Source organism: Varanus komodoensis, unplaced genomic scaffold, assembly GCF_004798865.1.
Source record: "Varanus komodoensis strain SLA01 unplaced genomic scaffold, ASM479886v1 scaffold76, whole genome shotgun sequence".
Lineage (NCBI taxonomy): Eukaryota > Metazoa > Chordata > Lepidosauria > Squamata > Varanidae > Varanus > Varanus komodoensis.
The window spans coordinates 2270451-2289536 of NW_025336429.1; the positions used below are offsets into that span (position 1 = coordinate 2270451).

The window sequence follows — 19086 nt, forward strand, 5'->3', positions numbered from 1 at the left end:
GCTCTGGGCACCAATCAGTCATAACCATGGATATATATGGTCACTCAAAGGGTTTGGCCTGGCATTCGCCTGTTGGCCTAGGGGAGATCAGGGCCTTCGGGTCATAATGCGAGAAGGCCGGCTCCCTCCAGCTCCCTGGGTCCTCACAGAGCTGCCGGTCCTCACGACTCCTGATAAAAGCCAGGAGTTTCTGAGGCCAAGTGCTGGTTCTGAGCCTGGAAGCCAGCCCTCTCCTGAGCTGAGCTCACCTGTGGATGTGAATGCTTGGCAATGGTTGCCAGGTGCTGGTCCCTAGCCTGGAATCCAGGCAGGTGAGCAAAGCGTGGAAGGGGAGACGCACAGGAAGAGATGCCGCTGAGGACAAGCTCTCCCTGCGATGGCCTGGGGAATTCTGCCAGCCCCACTGGCCAGCTGGAAAACACCCGCAAAGGAGGCAGCGGCAACGGGGAAAGGGGAAGCCCAGCCCTGCGAGGACGGGACTGTGTCAGACGGAATCCTAACTCTGGCCTGAGGTCTGGCTGGAGAGTGCAGATTCATTCCGACAGCCAGCATGGCTGAAGACTGTGAGCCAGAATAAAATATCATATTTTTGATACAATAAAATGTTGATTTATTGCTAATAAGACCACTTGCCTTCTCAATCATTTAAATAAAAATACCAAACTCTGTATTCTTGTAGTACCCTTACTATTGTTTGGTTGGTTGGTATTTTAATATAAGGTTATACTGCTCACTTGCCAAAACTCAGTGCCAGTGTGGTGTGGTGCTTAAGAGCGCAGGACTGGGACTCTAGTGATCTGGGTTCTAGTTCCTGCTCAACTGTGGGGCCAGCTGGGTGACTCTCAGCCTACCTCACAGGGGTTTTGCTGTGGTGATCAGATTAACGGTGGAGGCCACTTGGAGTCCATTGGGAAACAATGGGATAGCAGCCTAATTCATGACATGTCTGGAGAACCTTACCTACACTTTTTTACCCACTGCAAGTTACCACAAAGGATTACACTGCTAATAAGATTAGCTGAGGGTGTCATGGAGCGGGAGCTGGGGGCCCAAAGCACCCCAACTTATTTTGGATTCTGTGGGGACATGGGATCCTTGAAGCCAGGGCCTCTGTCCCTCCCCCACCAACTCCCAAGAGACCTAATTTGGCCACTTCGTGACTCCCACTGGGTCACAGTCCTGAGGTGCCGACCATTCCTGGGAACTCACTTTCTGCAAAGTCGGCTCTGACACTTCCCCTCTGGGCGGCCTCCGCTCCTTTCCAAATTCTGACCAGCTTGCCTTTGCCACTGACCGAAACAGACTGGCATAACATGGTCTACTGCAATCCTGGAGAAGAAACCTTATATTTAGAAGTTATGTTCAAGTACACTTGAAAGCCCCCACATTGTTCAAAGAATTAGAAATTATGTTTTTTATGAGACCAATGAGAAAGAGGAAAGAGAGCCTGCTCTTTTATGGGATACTCGACAAGCATTCTTCAGAGGGTATTTTACAGGGGAGGGAGCTAGATTTAAAAAAAGAGAGAAACAGAGGCCCAGAATAACTTGAAGTTAAAAGAAAGAGACTGACAGAAGAACATAAGAAAATGATTTGAAATAAAACCTTTACACAACTTAGGAGACTGAATCAGAATTGGAAATATTAGACACATTAAAACATATGCAGCTATGAGGTACTTCTAGAGGAGCTGCTATTAGGAGGAGTTATACAAAATAGAATTAATTGAGAGAGAAATATTAAATAATTTGTGGATGTATTACCAATATACCAATTTCTGAACAGCATAAACCACAGCTTAACTCCCCAATAAGAGCAGTGGAAATTAGAACAGCTATTCTGAGACTCAGAAAAGGGTACATTACTAGCGTTCATTATTACAAAATTTGGGAGGAGGGTGTATCCATACACTTGCCAGAATTATATAATTCAATATTAGATGGAGGAAAATACCAGAATCTTGGAAATTATCTAGAATAGTTACACCAAAACAAGGGAAAGACCTTACCCTTCCCTTAGCAAACAGACCAATTACATTACAAAACCAGGATCAAATTTGTTTTCTTCCATTTTGGCTCAAAGATTGAACATATTCCTACTGAATTATACTCACACAGATCAGTACGGCTTGATGCCAGCCCACCAAACGGCTGATGCGACCCAAACAGTGCTAAATATTAAATATACGGCAGCTGAGGAGAAACCAAAAATAGCAATGCTCTCATTGGATGTACTTCAAGCTTTTGATCGCGTGGAATGGCACTATTTGTTTTAACTTAAGGGGAAAATGAATTTGGGCAAGGGATTTATTGGAACTCTAAAAAGCCTAAAGAAAGGCAGTGCCTGTCTGCCAGCTTATGATCTTTAAAAAAAGAGATATCATAGGAAAAGAGGAAAGAAGAACTAGTGAAAGACGTGGGATGGTGGGAGAAGCAAGACTTATCTTGCCGGAACAATGGCCGAATTGTTCTACTCCCCATCTCTGCTGCAGCCCAGATGGGATGCACATAGGTTTGGCTTGCAGGCAGGAATGCATTTGCCTCTCCTTGTTCCACTGAAGGCTTCCAGCTGGCCTTCAATGGACTTTTTATTCTCCCTTCCATCTCCGCTATGCAAGAAAGACTAGACCTGGAGAGTGGAGTTGGCTTAAAGAAGGGGTTCAAATCCAGGCTTGTTACTGAGACTAATCACCTCCATTGGTCCTCTTAATGAGTTGCCCTAGAGCTGAAACACTCCAAGTGACGGCCGTAAGAAAAACGAAGACCATAAAACCCATGATAAAAACACCTTAGAAGACTGGTTTAAAGGTTTTGAGATCAGCGAGAGTTGTTCTAAAAGGTTGGTAGGTGCCCTCAAGTCATCTCTGACTCCTGGCAATCCTATGAATTAATTCCCCCACAAAATGTCCTATCCTATCCTTGGAAAATCCAGTGCTTGGAAAATCCAGGCCTGGGCTTCCTTGATAGATTCAATAGTTAGTTTCCCTTTACTTCTTCTGCCTGTGACTTTCCCTGGCATGATTGTCTTCCGCAGGGAACTCTGCCTTCTCATGATGTGCCCAAAGTACAGCAAGGTCACATTTCATCATGTTTGGTTCCAGGAAAAATTCCGGTTTGCTCTGATCTCAAACCCTCTTGTTTGCCTTCGCAAAGCTCTCCTTCAACACCGTGTTTTGAATGCATCCATTTTCTTCCTGTCAGCTGTCCTCACTGTCCAGTTTTCACACCCAGACATGGTGATTCGGTGTTACAGAATAGCGTGAGGAAATAATTAACCACTTCAGTCTCTGGGTTCATCAGTGCCTCTCTGTGCGTCAGAAATAGTTTCCCTTTGAATCAGAGTTGTCAATCCCTTTCCACCACCATCACCTTTACCCCGACAAGGCTTCTGTGTCTTTAATTACAGGTCACAGACAGAAATTCAATAGGTGCAGCACCCGTTTCACCATGCTAGGCAGTTTACTCATTTCTCTTTGTGCACCTCACCCTCCAGCATCACAAGTCCCTGTTGCATTGAATAAGCAGACCTTCAACAGATACACTTTTCCCTGGAGACATCATAGACAAAGCTGTTCAACCCATCAAAATTTCTGCCCCCAGAATGGTAGTAGCTCCCAATTTTCCCTGTAGGATGGTTTCTACTTTGCTGGTGCTGAACAATTCAGTGTGGTGAGTTGCAAGTTCTCTTTTTACCCAGTGACTTGGGTAAAAATGATAACCTCCTACATTCTGTTGCAACTGAAACCAATTACCCCAGTCTTGTTCAGTACCTACCCTTAATTAATCCTAACTTCCAAAATTACGGAATCCCAATACGTGGCACATTTGTTTGCTGCAGCTGTCGGATGCTTTCCCAGTCCCTCCCAGCGGAAGAGTCCCGGATTTGGATCTCAAAGTCTGGCCGTAGCAGCACTGTCTTTCTCATCGTAGCCCAACATGCTAACTGCTGTATTCGTCTAACTCTGAGGGAACGTGGCTGAGCCGAGCAAGAGGCCAGCCTTGTTTTCGTCACAGGTGGCTGGGGTCCCTGCCAGGGCTGGGCCTGTGGCAGAACCATTTCAAGTGTGAGGCATCCTCAAAGCAGTCAAAATAGCCCTGTGCAGGCCCAGCCCCTGGGACAGTGTGCTGAGAAGGGGTCCTGGCATGGGTGAGTTTTTAGGGGGAAATTAGCAGAAAGCCCCAGCACTGACTTATGGGAGCTTGTTGGGCAATCCAGCCCTGCTCAACAAAACCTGAATTTCCGTTGCCAGAGACACAAAGCAAGTGCAGAGCCAACAGGGATGCTCTCAGCCTCTGCTCTGGTGGACAGACTCTTGGCCAATGCACCTTCCTAACCTTGTTGGTGCTGCTGTATAGACTGGGCAAATTATGCCCCTCCAGTTGTTGCTGGCTAGAGGTGATGGTAGTAGTAAGCCAAAACATCTGGAGGGTCAGAGGTTGTCTACACAAGTTCCTAAGGCACAGAAAAATTTTCCTAATGTGCTCCTTGAGATCTGCGGGAGGGTCCCTTCTCCGGGAACCCTCCGTGAAAGAAATTAGGAGGGTGGGTACTCGGAGGAGGGCTTTCTCTGCAGTGGCGCCCAATCTATGCAATGTGCTCCCCAGAGAGGTCCGCCTGGCGCCATCGTTATTTGTTTTTCTGTGCCAGGCGAAGACCTTTTTATTTAAACATCATTTTAATTGTTAACAATATTTACTTATTTATCTGGCCAGGGCGAATTCTATTCTTTTCTTTTCTTTTCTTTTCTTTAACTTTTCTTTTTTAACTTCTTTTATATTGTTTATATTTTTTATTTATTTTATATTATTAATTTTAATTTTATATTGTTATTTTTGTATTGTATTTTATTGTGTTGTAAGCTGCCCCGAGGCTTTGGCAAGGGGCGGCATAGAAATGTTATAATAATAATAATAACAACAACAACAACAACAACAACAACAACTTACCTCATGCTAAATGCCTTAATTTGCATGGCAAATGTTTCTGGGAAAAAATCCAATTTGAGGTTTTTTCCAGGGAAATCCATTTCACTGGGTAAACATACATAGGACTGTGGGCTTAGGGTGCAATTCTGTTCAAGTGTATGCAGAATAAAAGTCCTAGGGCTCCCGGCTAGGGAATTCTAGGAGTTGCAGGGCCTTGTTTAAGCATGCATAGAGCTGTTTCCTTAGACTATACTTACAGGTTGAAGGTGCAGGATTCCCTAATAGGGCAGAGCAACTGTATGGAAGAAAACCTAGCAAACTGTAACCTGAATACCAAATATTATTGATATACAGATATACATTTCCAGTTCCATGTAAATTATTTGGTATCGGGTAACATTTGTGTATAAACTCCATCACGTCCAACAATTCCAAGTATTTATAGCAGGGGTGACAACTTCTTTCAGCTGAATTCCTATTCTGAATCATCTCTCAAAGGCAGCATTCCAGTGGTGGGAGGAGCCAAAGGCAAAAGGAGGCGTGGCCCAAAACTGGGGGGAAAAATCCCCAAATAACAGCCCATTTTACCTTATAGGTCTTACTACCAATAACTAAGTTTTAGGAGAGGCATTTCAACCTCTCAGAATGGGGGAAAAGCCAGAAAACTACCAAACATTCTGTGGCTGGGGAAAAGCGGTAGGTCCAAGGAAGAGCTGTGACCTTCTGGGGACCCTGAGAAGGCAGATCTCGCTCCCAAGCCTGAGGCTCTGCACCCCTGGTTTTCATTTTGCACCTGCCTTTCTACAGCACTTAAGTGCAAGCTCTAGTAAAAGGTCTGGTTCACGTAGTTTTTCTCCTGTGAGAATGTTTTTGATGTCGAATAAGGTACTGGCTCTGACTGAACCTTTTCCCACAGTCTGAGCACTCATACAGTTTTTCTGTTGTGTGTCTTCTCTGATGTCTAGTTAGATACTGGCACACACTGAAGCTTTTCCCACAGTCTAGGCATTCATAGGGTTTCTCTCCTGAGTGGATTCTCTGATGGCTAAGGAGGTTGGATTTATTGGAGAAGGTTTTGGTACAGTCTGAACATGTATATGGCTTCTGTCCAGTGTGTATTCTCAGGTGACTAAGAAGGTTGGATTGATCAGAAAAGGTTTTGGGACAATTTGAGCATTTATATGGTTTCTGTCCTGTGTGGATTCTCTTGTGGGTATTAAGGTGCGAGCTTCGACGAAAGCATTTCTCACAATCTGGGCATTCATAGGGTTTCTCTCCAGTGTGGGTTCTCTTGTGACTAATAAGATTTGAGCTCAGCCGAAATCTCTTCCCACAGTCCAAACATTCATAGGGTTTCTCTCCTGTGTGGGTTCGCTTATGACATATCAGGCTTGAGCTACAACGGAAACTCTTCCCACAGTCTGAGCATCCATACAGTTTCTCCCCAGTGTGGGTTCTGCAGTGCCTATGAAGGTTGAAACTCCGATGAAAACTTTTTCCACAGTCCAAGCATTTATATGGTTTTTCTCCAGTGTGTGTTCTCTGGTGTCTATGCATGTCACAGCTCCAACGGAAGCTCTTTCCACAGTCTGGGCATTTGTAAGGTTTCTCCCCTGTGTGGGTTCTCTGATGCTTATTAAGGTATGATTCATCTCTGAAAACTTTCCTGCACACTGTACATTTATTACTCCTTTTCCGACTGGGGATTCTTTGCTGCGCGATGACTGCATGGAAATGATCACCTCGGTAAGCAATCAACGTATTCTTCCATTCCTCCATCTCACTTCCCTCCTGCTGTTTTGGTCTGTCCACATTATCATTTTCCTCAAGAATCTGGTGCTCTGTTCCTTCCTTTGAGACCCCATGTGGTTCCTTACCTTTCTCACCCTGCTGTTCACCAGCTCCTGCAACAAAAGATAAACTGATAAGGTTTCATAGGAGAAACAGATCTCAAGCAGGTTAAAGTTGCAGAGACAGACAGACACGAAATTTTGATTCCCTATTTCTTCCACTGTTGCAGAGAGGTCACTGAATCTTGGGGGCGGGGGGGGGGAGGTATTATGTATTGAGATGGGGTCTCCAATGGGGTGCCCCCGGGCTGCTCTCTTGGCAGCCAATGGCTCCCTGACATCTTTCAAACTGATTTCCTAAGATATTTTTTAAATTAAAAAAACCTGGGAAGCTAGATTGCTGCAAAGCAAGGTGTTGCACTGTTTCTATTTGGGCTTAATCAACTGATTTTTCTCCTGCCTCCTTATTTCTGATTTGCAATTATGGCAGAAACAAAGAAAAAATAGAGAGGAGAGGAGCAAAATAAAGTCTAGCCAATCAGAATAAACCTTCAAACAATAGCAAATAGGGGAAAATCAAGAAATTCTATTTCAAACACATACAGTAAAACCTTGGACTGTGAGCATAATTCGTTCTGGAAACATGCTTGTAATCCAAAACACTTGTAGATCAAACCAAATTTCCCTATAAGGTTCAATGTAAATAAGGTTAATCCTTTCTGTAACTTTTTTTTTTTTTAATCACAAAAATTTGAGGGGGGGAGGCTCGGGGGGGGGGGGGGAGATGACGCTGTCCTCACAACCGCAGTGAAAGAGAGAAGAACTGGCACTCAAAGCGCATGTAATAGTTCTACTGCAAGACATCGCTCATTTATCATGTCAAAATTTAGAAAAACTTTTTGCTCGTCTTGCAAAACACTTGCAGACCAAGTTACTTGCAATCCAAGGTTTTACTGTACATTCATATAGACAATCCATATAGCTTAAATAGTATCCAGACAAAATTGATGACCGTAGGATCTCTGTCCAAAGGCGGCAGCAACAGCAGTACAATCTTCAGACCATTGTAAGACTTGTGGTGGTTGAAGTATGAGTTCCTCTGCTATCATGAGGACTAGCAGCATCCACTTTTGACAAGGACTTAGCATTTGGCTGCACAGACCCCACCTCTGCTTTAGACTTAAGTTCTTGGGCCACTTGCTCAAAGTCTCACCAGTTTGCCTTCTGGGAAATGAGTATTTTATGACCAGACATCACTACGGAAGCTGGTTAGGTATGGGCATGCCCCACCCCAACCCCAAAGCATCCATTTTGTGAGAGTGCCCAAGAACTCCCAGAATTTCAAACGTGCCCCCGAACCAAAAAGCTTGGAGAGCCCTGACTGGACTTCTCCTTCCTTCACCATCATATTGCTGATGGTGGTCTTTCTGAATCACCTTTCATGTAGCGTTTTCCTCACAGTGCAATCCAATAACCAACAACGTATTATATAAACCGTGGCAGACGCTCCAAAAATCACCCATTCTGATCAGGTGTGGCACTTCTTGTATTCACCTGACAGCCACAAATAGACTCAGGTGCCAGCAATCCTTACCGGACAAGCTGGTGGTCCTGCCACCCTCTTGCTTGACCTCCCCCTGGGCAAGCAGGTTCGGCACAGCCCCACCTTCTGCAGCATCCTCCTTCCAGCACGGCCCCCGCGATCCCTGGAAAACAACCTCCAGTATTTTAGTCCCGGCGGCACGAGAGGAACAGGATGGCTGCATTGCAGAGTTGCGCTCAAAGCATTGCAGGGTCCACCCCCAGCTAAAGGGACCAGGGAGTGAGCAACCTCCACCGGAGACCCTGAGGAGCTGGTATCACTCAGGGCTAGACAGGACAATCCTGGAATGTCGGAATTGGCAGGAGCCTTCCAGGAAATCTGGTCCAGCCTGTTCCATGAAGGCGCCTTGTAACCACAACACCCCTTGCAAATGGCCGACCAGTCAGGTAGATCCCTGAGGGTGGATATTCCCCAGTTGGCCCTGACTGCCAAGGAGGTTTTGCTGGTGTTTAACTGAACAGTCCAGTTCTGGGCACCAAGATTTCAGAAAGATGCAGAAAAATTAGGAAGGGTGCAGAGGAGGGCAACAAAAATGATCCAGGGTTGGAAACACAGCCCTATGAGGAGGGACCAAGAGAACTGGGCATGTTCAGCCTTGAGAAGAGAAGATTTGAGGGGGGACATGATATCCCTCTGGAAGTACCTCAAAGGCTGTCACAAAGAGGAAGGCAATGATCTCTTCTTGCTGATGCCAGAGTGGAGGACATGGAATAATCAGCTCAAGTTGCGACAACCCAGGTCCAGGCTGGACATCAGGAAAAGCTTCCTCACTGTCAGAGCAACACGACAGGGCAACCAGCTGCCTGGAGAGGTGGGGGGCTCTCCCACACTGGAGACGTTCAAGGGGAAACTGGGCAGCCATCTGTGTGGGGTGGTGCAGCTTGGTGTCCTGCAACAGCAGGAGGTTGGACCCGATGACCTGCATGGCCCCTTCCGACTCTACTATTTGATGTGCCCACCATTTCCAGCTGTCAGTCCGATTCCTGCTCCCGGGAGCGACAGAGAATGCATCCACCCATTTTCCACAGGACAGCCAAGGCCAGCCCTGCTGTTGGGCAAAGTGAGGCAGTCACCTCAGGCAGCAGATGCAGCTGGGTGGCAACAGGGCATGGGAGGGACGAGCAGGGCCCTGCAGGATGGGTCTCCTCACCTGCCGCGAAGAAAGACTCGGCTGCCACTGAGGAGCACCTCCTCGACCTGCTTCTCCTCCTCACCCAGCACCACTTCCTCCACGCACCCACCTCCAGCTCTCCAGAAGGGCTGGAGCAACAGACCGAGGCAGCGAGCAAGCCAGCCAGCAGGGGTTGTGAGGATGAGCAGCCCTCCTTGCCCGCAAGCAAGCAGGTGATCGTCAAGGGGAGGCAAAGAAGCGGCAGCTGCTGATTGTGAGCTGTGAGAGTTAAGATACCGCACAAAGAGTTTTGCTGAAACTACACCCAAAGCCAGGAAGATGTCCTTACCTGCTCTCCTGGCCTCCTGGCTCCTCGCTGTTCCTGCAGGAAATTCTCAGCCAGGGCCACTGCCTGGGCGCAGGTCTCTGGGCTGTGTGCCCTCACCCAGCTCTCCATCTCCAAGGGCAGGACAGCCAGGAACTGCTCCAGGATCACCAGCTCCAGGATCTGCTCCTTGGCGTGCCTCTCCGGCTTCAGCCAGCAGTGGCAAAGCTCCCGGAGACGGCGGCAGACCTCCTGCGGGCTGGAGGCTTCCTGGTAGCGGAACTCCCGGAAGTTCTGGCGCTGTCTCTCCGAGCCAGCGGCTCTGGAGGGGCGAACGGTGGAGGCCTCGGGCTCTGGAAGCCGCGGGCTTCCCCATTCCTTCTCAGGGCACTGCACCGCCTTGAGGAAGTCTTGCCACTGTGCCTCCCAGCACTGCAGCGACAGGCTGTCCTTGGGCTCCTGCTTAACACGCTGCGGTTCTGTCGCCCGCGGGCTCTGCCGGGCGGACCCCACGTGAAGGCCAGGAGGGGGTGCTCCTGCTATCGCTGACACCGCCTCCGGGCCGGAGGCTGCCAACCCCTGCTCCTCCATCTTCATCTTTGGCTTCGCACCCCTCCTTTGCTCCAGCCCAGAACTGGGGAGAGACGAGCGGGGAGAGATTCTTTCTCCACCCAGAGGGCATTTCAGCAAACACCCGCCATTTCTGAAAATTAATCATGTGCCATTACTTAGTGCCATTTTTCTGGATAGAAAGGTGATGTAAAAAATTAGATCAATCATGAAAATCCCAACACATTTGCTAAAAAAAAAGCCGTAAAAATGGTGCGAGCTAATATAAACAAATAATATTTTATGTATACATACATATATATGTACATAGTGTTTCCAATAACTTTGTTTTGTTTGCATGTTCCTTGTTGTCCTGTTTTTCTAATTTTGCAAGCCTCCTTGGATAGAAAAACAGAATAACAATGACACATTCAGTCTAACCATAAGTGCTCCCTTGTGCCCCTGCTTTCCTAGGGAATCCATGTGAACTCGGGCAAAGAACTGAACATGTTGCACTGGAGCCTGGGAGAATCGGCTGGTTTTCCCTATGTGGCCATGAAGTTTGCTGGGTGGCTTTGGACCAATCACTTATTCTTTTTAACCCACCTTACAGGGTTGTTGTGGGGATAAAATAGAGAAGAGAAAAAGGATTGCAGAAGCTGTCTTGGGTTCCTTGTAGGAATAAATAAACCAATATTTCACTGGTCGGTTGTAATAAACGAGGGCAATTTCAATGCCAGCAAGAACAAAAATATGCAACCTTTTAATACAATTCTATTTCCCCAACAGTTTTCTCAGCTAAACAATCCCAGACTGTGGGGAGAGATGTTGCTCCAGCCCCTGGACTAAAAAGCAGAGACATCACCCTGCCAACAAAAGTGCGTATAGTCAAGGCTATGGTTTTCCCAGTTGCAATGTTTGGCTGTGAAAGCTGGACCATAAGGAAGTGTGAACGCCAAAGGATTGCGGCCTTTGAATTGTGGTGCTGGCGGAGACTCCTGCGAGTCCCTTGGACCGCAAGGCGATCAAACCGGTCAGTCCTAGAGGAGATCAACCCTGACTGCTCTTTAGAAGGCCAGATCCTGAAGAGGAAACTCAAATACTTTGGCCACCTAATGAGAAGGAAGGACTCCCTGGAGAAGAGCCTAATGCTGGGAACAATAGATGGCAAAAGAAGAAGGGGGCGGCAGAGGATGAGGTGGCTGGATGGAGTCACTGAGGCAGTCAGCATGAGCTTGAGTGGACTTCGGGGGATGGTGGAGGACAGGAGGGCCTGGAGGAGTGTTGTCCATGGGGTCGCGATGGGTTGGACATGACTTCGCGACTAACAACAAGGAGAAGAGACTAACTAACAAGGAGAAGAGGACGGCAGAGGCTGAGGTGGCTGGATGGGGTCACTGGTGGGTGTGGGGTTGGGTGAACTTTGGGAGTCAGTGGAGGCTTGTTGTGGTCCATGGAGTCATGGAAAGTCAGGCAAGACTTTGTGATTGAACAAGACAAAACAAGAAAGGCGGTATATACACAAACAGAGTAGTGTAAGTGTGCGCTTTTTTTTTTTTTTTTGTTCTATTGGTACAACAAGACTTAAGGGTCTCGGGGAAAGTGAGGTGAGCTCCACATATTATATTTTTGGCTGGTGCTACCCACCCTCGTCTTTCCCTTTTTTACCTAGTTTAATCCTTCTTCTTTTATTCCTCCCTCCACTTTTATACTTTACTACCTCAAGCAGTGGATTGTTACCCCTAAACTTGAGTGAGCTAATTCCAATGCCTTGACCAGAGGTCCACCTGGTGCCATTGTTATTTGTTTTTCGGCGCCAGGCGAAGACCTTTTTATTTAAGCGTCATTTTAATTGTTAATATTATTGGATTTTATCTGGCCAGGGCGACTTATTTTATATTGTTATTTTTGTGTTTTAACTTTATGTTTACATTTTACAAGCATTTTAACTTAAGGTTATAATTTAATGTTTGTATTTTAACTTATTGTATAAGCCGCCCCAAGGCTTCAGCAAATGGGGCGGCATAAAAATGTCTTTATTTTTATTTATATATATATATAAAATGGCCAGTGAGGGTTTAGGTCTTTTCTCACCAGGGCTGGGGGGAAATGCAGCATTTCCCACTTGCGCCACATCCTTTCGGACCAAAGTAGGGCAGAGTGACCCTGGGGGGGGGGGGGTCGGTCCTTCTCTCAGGGATTCCTAATATGCAGCTTGCCTTTTCCATAGTCGGCCTTCCTCATGGATCTGTCCCTCTTTTTTAGTCACTCGCCTCTAGGTTGGGTCCTATCAGCCTGTATACAAAGTCAGGATTTTGTGCTCAGCAATTATCCTTTGAGGATGCAATTTTATACATGTTTCCACAAAGAAAAGGTCCTAAACTCCTGATTTTCTCCAGCCAACCAGGTTTTCCTTCACTTGCTTTTTTCTATCCAAGGAAGCTCAGGTGCTTTATACCTGCTCCTCTCCAGTTTCTTCTCACAACAGCCCTGTGAGGCAGGTTGGTCTGAGAGGCAGGGACAGGCCCCAGATTCTTCAGTCAAGCTTCGTGGCCAACCGGGAAGCACAACTTGAATCTCCTGAGTCCCATCGCACTTCAGCACTCTAACTGTGACGATGCATCGCTGGCAGGCACAAGGCTGGGAGCGAGACGGCTGTGACCACCACGGCTGCCTGGCCCAGGGGAGATAAAACACAAGAACCAGGTTGCCACGGTAAAGAGTTGGAGGGACCCCAATCGGAGTGTCAAGCCGTGGGTCCTTGCAGCTGCCTGGGTCGGTGCCCAACCTTGCCCACTCTTGCTGGTGCCCTCCAGCAGTTCCAGAATGCAGTTCACATCCGCGCCATCCATCATGACCAATGGCCAGGGATTATGGGAGCTGTAGTCCAAAGCTAGAAAAACCAACCAAGAGATGACTGGACTCCATAAGGGAAGGCACAGCCTTGAATTTGGGAAAGCTAACCAGCGATGTCATGGAGAGGACATCTTGGAGAGCTTTCATTCCATGCAAGACAACCACGGTCCAAAACTCCAAGGAGAAAACGGGGTCCCACATTGCCTTCCCCCGATTTAGTATAACCTTGCCTGGCAAAACCACACCTGTAGAAAACGCTGCAAGGAAATTGATCCTTTACAGCAACTTTTCCCAACCCGATGCCCTGCCAGTGTCTTGGATGCTGGGCCTTGGAGTCCAAGAGTCTGGACCTTTGTGGGAAAGGCCTCCTTACAGCCAAGACGGGTTGCTGTTTCCGTCCTGCAGCTCCATGATCTCGCCCTCCCCGTGGCCTCCCGTTGCAGGATCCAGCCCCCCTGCAGCCCCCAGCGCTCGCGTCACCCACCTCCCCTGTGGATCCCGCAGCAAGGCCCGCTCCGCGTAGCGCCGGAGCAAGTCCGGAGCCGCAATTCAAACAGCAGGTGCTCCCGGGCGGGTTGCAGAGGGAGCGAGCAGGAAGGGTCTTTTCCCTGTTTACGTCGCCCGGTTCAAATCCTCTCTTGCAACGGCTGTTCCTTTTTGGTTTTAACTCCTTCTTTCCAGGCGTCTCGCTATTGTCGATGGCAGGATTCTCGCTGTTTGGATCTGTGATCGTGAACTGCTCCGCACTGCCCGGAGACCTTTGCCTATAGGGCTGTTTAGAAATAAAATCAGAGATAGTTGTCATCCTCATCCTCATCATGTCAGTGGGTCGCAGCGTGGGGCTGAGCCCCCTGGCTTCACAAGACTGGGGGCCCACCTTCCTTAACAGAGAGGAGCACTTAAAATCATGGCCCTGGAAGGGTCCCCCAGGGCTGCCACCACGCGCCCCATCTTCCTCTCCTAGAGGGCAGCTGACCTGGCTGTGTGCAAGCCTCCAGATGCAATTTTAGTTTTATTCTTAACTGAATAATTTGTTATTTATAATAATCATTTGATTTTGCTCTAAAATAGATCCATTTCCTACAACAAAGTGGTGTGGATTCTCCCAGTAAACTGCTTTTTATTGGCCCATGCTTGGTGCCCAGGATAACAACAGAAACAAACTCAATTTTATTTCTCCTGTTGCAAAAGTCCTGGGATCTACGTGTTTAAAAAAATGTGAAACTGCACATGCTCAGAGAATGTCTTTTCTTTGTTTCTTTTTAAAATCAGGGTTGGCAAACACTGCTGCTGTAACTTAGCAGGAATGGAGAAGCAGGGACTCATGGAATGCCGCCGTTGAGAAGGTATGCAGATTGCTGTCTAAAGCTTTCCCTAGTGGAGGACCGGCAGATCATAGAATAGCAGAGTTGGAAGGGACCCGAGAGCCATGGGGGGCCACCCCCCTGCTCAGTGCGGGACTCCCGCTTAAGCCATCCCTTCTGAATGGCTGTCCAGTTGCCAGAATACCCCCAGAGTGGGAGAGCCCACCACCTCCCTGGGTCATGGGTTCCATTGTGGTACTGCTGTAACTGCAGGAAGCTCTTCCGGATGCTCAGCCGGACCCTGGCTTCCTCTTTAAGACCCTTATTTTTTTTTTTAATTTATATTGTGATTTATATCCTGCCTTTTTCCTACAAAGGGCTCAAGGCAGCTTACATCTCCTACTCCATCTTATCCCCACAAGAACAACCCTGTGAGGTAGGTTGGGCTGAGAGTCTGTGACTGGCCCAAAGTCACCCAGTTGGCTCCATGGCTGAGTGGGGACTAGAACCCAGATCCTCTGAGTCCCAGTCCCATGCTCTTAACCACGACACCACACTGGCTTCCGTGTCCTGCACTCTGGGATGATTAGAAGAGATCCTGACCTTCCTCTTTGTGACAGCCTTTCAAGTACCTGTAGAGGACTATCCTGTCTCCCCTCAGACTTCTTTTTTTGATGCTAAACATGCCCAGTTCTTTCAATCTCTCCCCTCAGGGCTTTGTTTCCAGTCTCTGGATCAACCTTGCTGCCCTCCTCTGAACACTTCCCAGCTGGTTTGCATCTTTCTTCAACTGTGTTGCCCAAAACTGGGCACAGGACTCCAAACGAGGCCTAACCAAAATCCAAGATTTTAAAAAACTATGTAGCTGCACCAACTCATGCATGGGATAATCTCATTCTTGGGATTATTGAGGTCAGTGTGACTGCCTTCCAGGCCAGTGAGTCTAGGATTCCTGCCTTAAAAAACATCTGGGACTGTTTAGCTTGGAAAAGAGGGAAGTGAGGAGATGTGTGAAGGGCTGCATCCCATGGAGGTGGCAAGAGGGACGTTTTTTCCTGCTTTCATAATGCTGGAACCCAAAGAGAGCATCCCATGGTGGGCTGAGTGGTGGAAGGTCCAGGACAGGTAAAAGGAAGGACTTCCTTGGCTGTGCAACTGGTTGCTCAAGTCATAGAGGGCTTTAAATGGGCAAATTCTTGGAGCCCTAGGCTACTAAGCTGGGTGGGAGGTGGCTGTTGCATTCAAGGCCTGTTTCTGGGTTCCTCGTGAGTGGATGAGGCCAAAGGACCATCTAGTCCAGCGCTCTGTGCACACAGCAGTAAAAGCCAGGCCCGTGAATCTGGTGAGGCATCCAAAAGTCCAACATGAGTCTTGACCTGGCACCCCTGCCCACCAGACCCCTGTTGAAGGTCTGGCCGATGCACAAGGAGCTCCCTCTCTGGTTCGCCTTCTGGTCCCAGCAGTACTTGCGGTCCTTGTGCAACGAGAACCCGCTCTTCAGAGTCCATCTTGCCCCACTGGGGCTCCAGCTGTGGGTCATGCATGAAGTCACCTAGGGAGTTGTGGAATTTGCAGCTGTCACCCTGGAGGTCATGGGAGCCTCCTGTGCCCCACACAGCACTATTATTATTATTATTATTATTATTATTATTATTATTATTATTAAAACATTTCTATGCCGCCCCTTGCCGAAGCCTCGGGGCGGCTTACAACACAATAAAATACAATACAATATAAAATAACAATATAAAATTAAAATTAATAATATAAAATAAATAAAAAATATAAACGATATAAAAGAAGTTATAAAAGAAAAGAAGTCGCCCTTTCAGGTGGTCCTTTGCATTCCACTCCACATCCAGGAAGAAGGGCCTGTTTTGCAGGTCCAGACCTTTCAACATCATTTTCCGCACCCTCTGCTCCCAGCTGCCACGTCTGCAGTGATGCACTAGATCAGGGATGGCGAACCTTTTTGAGACTGAGTGCCGAAACTGCAACCCAAAACCCACTTATTTATTGCTAAGTGTTAACACTGCAATAAAACCGGAATACTGAGGTTTTAGTTTAGAAAAAACAACTCACAGCCAGTCCAAGCAATATATATATATCCTTGGCAGTGCTCTGACCGGCCACGCAAAAGCTTGGACGAGTCGCAGCTAATGAGTCGTGGCTCGTGACATCATCACCTGGCGCCACTACTCCTTTCTGAGCATGCGCATGGCCCCTGTTTCTCCGCTGTTCGGCTGCCGGGGCCACGCTGGGGTGACTTTGTGCACATGCCGATGGAGAGGGCTCTGTATGCCTGCTGCGGCACGGGTGCCATGGGTTCACCACCACTGCACTAGAAGGACACTTGGCCCGATCCTTCGCAGCATTTCTTATGTGCATCAGAGAAGGAAGAACATATCCCTCCACTTAAGGCTGCAATTCTGTACTTGCTTACCTGGGAGTAAGCCCTGTTGAACTCATTGGAGGATCCTCTGGAAGAGACACACAGAGAATATTTTGGTTTTATTTTGCTGGCCTGGATCTTTCTGCTGCCAAGCTCTGCTCCACGCACGTCGCAGTCCTGCACTCTGACCACTCCATCACACCAGCTCTCATCAGCAAACTGATGCATTTTACCCTTCCCTTCCTCCCCCCGGCCCTTTCTTTTTTCATAGAAACTGAGTGAGTCAGAAGGAGCCTCCCGGACCATGTAGGCTGACCCCTGGCTCCAGCCGGATCCATTCATGACATGCCTATGATGACATGCCTACCAGGTCCATTTTCCTTCCTGATTGTGCTGTATTTCCTGAAAAAGCAATAAAATCAGCAGGACACTTATACACACCAGAGCAAAGGGGCTACCATAACCCCTGTTCTTTCTGGTTTTGTGGACAGGGCGACTGCCACAAAAAGGTTTCCCCTTGGACATTAAGTCCAGTCATGCCTGACTCTAGGGGGTGGTGCTCATCTCCGTTTCTTGGCCGAGGGAGCTAACGTTTGTCCGCAGACAGTCTCCGTGTTCATGTGGCCGGCATGATTAAACACCGCAGTGCGTGGAGCGCTGTTACCTGCCCACCGAGGTGGTACCTTTTTATCTACCTGCATTTGCATGCTTTCGAACTGCAAGGTTGGCAGGAGCTGGGATGGAGCAACGGGAACTCACCCCATTGTGCAGATTCAAACTGGCAACCTTTCGATCAACCAGCCCAGCAGCACAGCGGTTTCAACCACTGCGCCACCTGCATCCCGTTTAGGTTCAACAAAATGGCGCCAGGCATGGAGGAGGTTGCAGCAGGCTTGGGGAACTGGAACAAATCTTAAGGGAGGAGGGAGCCCCCAAAACAGGTTCATTGGCCACAGCTGTTCACTGCCCCCTGTGGGACCAAAGCAAGAGCTGGGTTCCTAAACAGCTGTGCTGAACACTGCAACTTTCTGTTGCAGGTTAGGCCTGTCATCTTATAACACAGTTCTAAGAGTTAAGGAGGATTGTTTAGGGGATTAATTTGCGCCTTGCAAATCAAAACAAAAAGGCCTTGCTAACTTTCTTACTTTCAGAGCATTTATAAGACTAAACACAACTAGAATGTTATACGGGATACAAGGTGAATGACGGTGGAAGGAGAGCAGGAAAACCCTTTCATACAGCTTTTCTTTCACAGGATTTCATATGAGTTAAGCGTTTTGTTCTGAAGCAGATTTCCACCCGCAGCAAAAACATGTGGGAAGGAGGCTGAAGTGTCCTGAGGTAGCAGAGGACTGAAGTGCTTCCCTTACAAGCACTTCAGACACAAAATAGGAGGGGAAGGACTTCAACCAACAACTCTGCAGATGGAAATCAACCCAGCCTCTCCCTGAAGTACTAGGATTGTTCTTGTAGTGGCTGTTTTTAATATGCTGAAGAACACTCATAGGTCTGAAGTGGTACAGTCCCTACCAGCATAGTTACCCACCCGCAGTCTTGAAATGGACCAGCAAACTCATTCTGCTACATGTATCCTAGATTGCAGCTAATAGCCACAAACCTTTCCAGAGGTGCTCCGGCTCAAGCTTTTCTCAGCACAGGGAACCTCTCATGAAGTTTCCCTTACAAGAAACATCTGCCATGTGCAGCGAGGGTTAATTCTGAGCGGAATCTTTTTGCACGGCTTTTCTCCTGTGGAAATTCTCTGTTGTTTCACAAGACCTGTGTGCCAACGGACTTGCCATGGAGACTCGGCACCCAGATATGACTTTTCTCCAGAGTGAGGTCTTACATGTAGAACAGGTTTTACACCTTCTCATTCAAGAGCACCGGCTTGGCTAATTTCTGTACAGTTCCTTCATATTATTATTTTATTTAATTTCTTCCCTTCATCCTAATGAGATGCCCAATAAGAAGTTTGCCTTTTTTGCTGACGCTGCTCACGGGGCCGACATTTTGAATGAACCATCTGCTATAACCCCAATCATAAGAGCATCATCATCATCATCATCATCATCATTCACGATACCACCCCCTATCCAAAGCTCTCTGGGCAGCTGATATTATCAATCCAAGCTATAGATACCAGAGATCAACCAATCTTGAATTCCTTTTGCCCAGGAGAGCTCACCTCCTCCTCCTCAGTCCTCTGCTCTGCACAGCTCTCTGTGATT

At 47.8% G+C, this 19086-nt stretch overlaps 1 protein-coding gene across 1 annotated transcript in view; it reads right to left on the minus strand.

The window, feature by feature from the left end:
* Window positions 1–5634: 5634 nt before the first annotated feature.
* LOC123035066 overlaps window positions 5635–19086 on the minus strand; it is a 37942-nt gene continuing 24490 nt past the window's right edge. Inside the window, exons 5-7 of the mRNA XM_044452905.1 lie at window positions 9779–10388; window positions 8310–8421; window positions 5635–6829 (exon numbers count right to left, since the gene is read on the minus strand). Coding sequence (XP_044308840.1) covers window positions 5766–6829; window positions 8310–8421; window positions 9779–10388 — 1786 coding nt within the window. The 3' untranslated portion in view covers window positions 5635–5765. The remainder of the gene's footprint in view (window positions 6830–8309; window positions 8422–9778; window positions 10389–19086) is intronic.